The 1,883-nt window shown below is 19.4% G+C and overlaps 1 protein-coding gene across 1 annotated transcript; it reads right to left on the bottom strand. All coding sequences in view use genetic code 6, as the record gives it.

Annotated features, from left to right (window-relative positions):
• Positions 1–808: 808 nt before the first annotated feature.
• Positions 809–1,305, bottom strand: IMG5_026990 (hypothetical protein; the record flags this gene model as incomplete). The annotated part of the gene is made up of 1 exon (XM_004039280.1): positions 809–1,305. A coding segment is annotated over one exon (468 nt), but the record flags the coding sequence as incomplete, so codon positions are not given.
• Between the last annotated feature and the right edge of the window lie 578 nt (positions 1,306–1,883).

The raw sequence follows: 1,883 nt of genomic DNA, 5'->3' as shown, positions 1-1,883 counted from the left end.
ATAAAAAATTCGTTTACAATAAATTGAATTATAAATATGAATAAAATTAAATAGTTTATATTTAAAATTATAAAAAGGTTAACATTGCTTTATCTATTATTGTTTTTATTTTAACTATACTAATATTCTTTTGTGAAAAATATATACTACAAATGGTATATAAAAAAATATTAGCTATAATATATAAAATGAACAGAATTTTTTTATTTATAATAGTTTTCCTTTATTAAAATATTTATATATATTATTTTTAAGATATATTAAAAATAAAGCATTTTCTATAATTTTTAATTAAATATATTATTTTATAATAATAAATTTATAATATTAAGGAATGAAAATAAATTAATATATATAGTTATGGATTAAATTATCCTCATAATAATAATAATTTGTTATTGAAATTAAAAAACTAATTAATATGTATTAACTATATTACCGCACCATAAATTAATCATATTAAAATTATGCATTTATTTTGATAATATTAGTAAATTTACCCTTTAAAATATTAAAACGAAAAATCTATTAAAAATATTATACAATGTTATAATACAATTTAATTATTATATATAATAATTTTAATCCTTTTTTATTTATAAAATTAACAAAAAAAGCAAATAATAAATATTACTATATTCATCATAGCTAATAGAAAGAAAGAAATTGATAAAAAATTATCAAAATAAGCTAATTTATTTGTAGAGCCTAAAGTTAATTTTTGTATAAGCAGTACATGTATCACTATTTTTTATCCAACTATTTTATTTTGATGGTGTAGCACATTTTTTACATTTTGATGTTTTCTATATGCTTCATCAGCAAGTTTTGTACCATCATATCATATCATAACATTTAACATTATATTAGGTGGCAAAAGTATTAATGTCACCATAAAACCATTTTTATTATTTGAAAAGTTATACATATAATTATCCTTCGGCAGCATCAATAAAGTAATAGTTAGCAGTATAATTAACACATTCTGTTAATATTAACAGTACCAACATGGCATGGAAGTTGCATTGTGCTATTATTAAAGGCATCATCATTGCAGTGGCGGGTAATGGACTAGTATCTGGTTGGAAAGCAGCATGACAACCAAAGTAAAAGTTAAGCCTACAATTAACATATAATGTGTTTGCATTGACATAACTATTTGCTTTAGTAGCTATCTTAGAAATAGTATGCATTAATGGGTGGAATCTAAAGCAACTGCAACGAAAGGAGCAGAAGTTGATGTTGTTATATATTAGAAAATTAAAAATAAGCTTATTAGCATTTATTTTTTCAATTAATATTTTTTGTTTACAAATATAACATATTCTTCTATTTTTTCTATTTAATAATGTATTTTTAAGTTGCAATTCTTGTAAAATTATATATCAAACTCTTTTTGAGTTACAGATAAATCGAAATTATATTTGTATTCGTGTATAAATATGTTGTTTTGAAATTTACATATTACTTGTTAGAAAGAGTTTTCTAATTTTTTAATTTAAACAATTTTAATTGATTATTATAGTAAAATTGTTTAATTATGTTCAATTTGCTTCTTCAAATATATTTAACTTTTAATTTACTTGGCCTAACATTTCCCTTATCAAATATATTAAATATTATTATTTTGTTAGCTTAAACCCTTAACGAGAAGTAATAAATTGAATACACATATATAATTGATATTATTCATAAAAAAATAAGCAAAACTTAAAATGCTAATCATATATATGAATTTTTTTTCAAAGGTTAGACTATTTTATTCTTATATCTAGGGGGCTATATAGTGTTTGATGAATTTTAATAATAAGTAAATTCGTTTCAAATTTTCTCATACTATTATAGCATTGTATATAATTATTTAAATAAAGTATATATATATT

This window comes from Ichthyophthirius multifiliis (genome assembly GCF_000220395.1).
Source record: "Ichthyophthirius multifiliis unplaced genomic scaffold scaff_1120509249729, whole genome shotgun sequence".
In the NCBI taxonomy this organism is placed as follows: domain Eukaryota; phylum Ciliophora; class Oligohymenophorea; order Hymenostomatida; genus Ichthyophthirius; species Ichthyophthirius multifiliis.
This window is presented reverse-complemented; position numbering and strand designations above follow the sequence as displayed.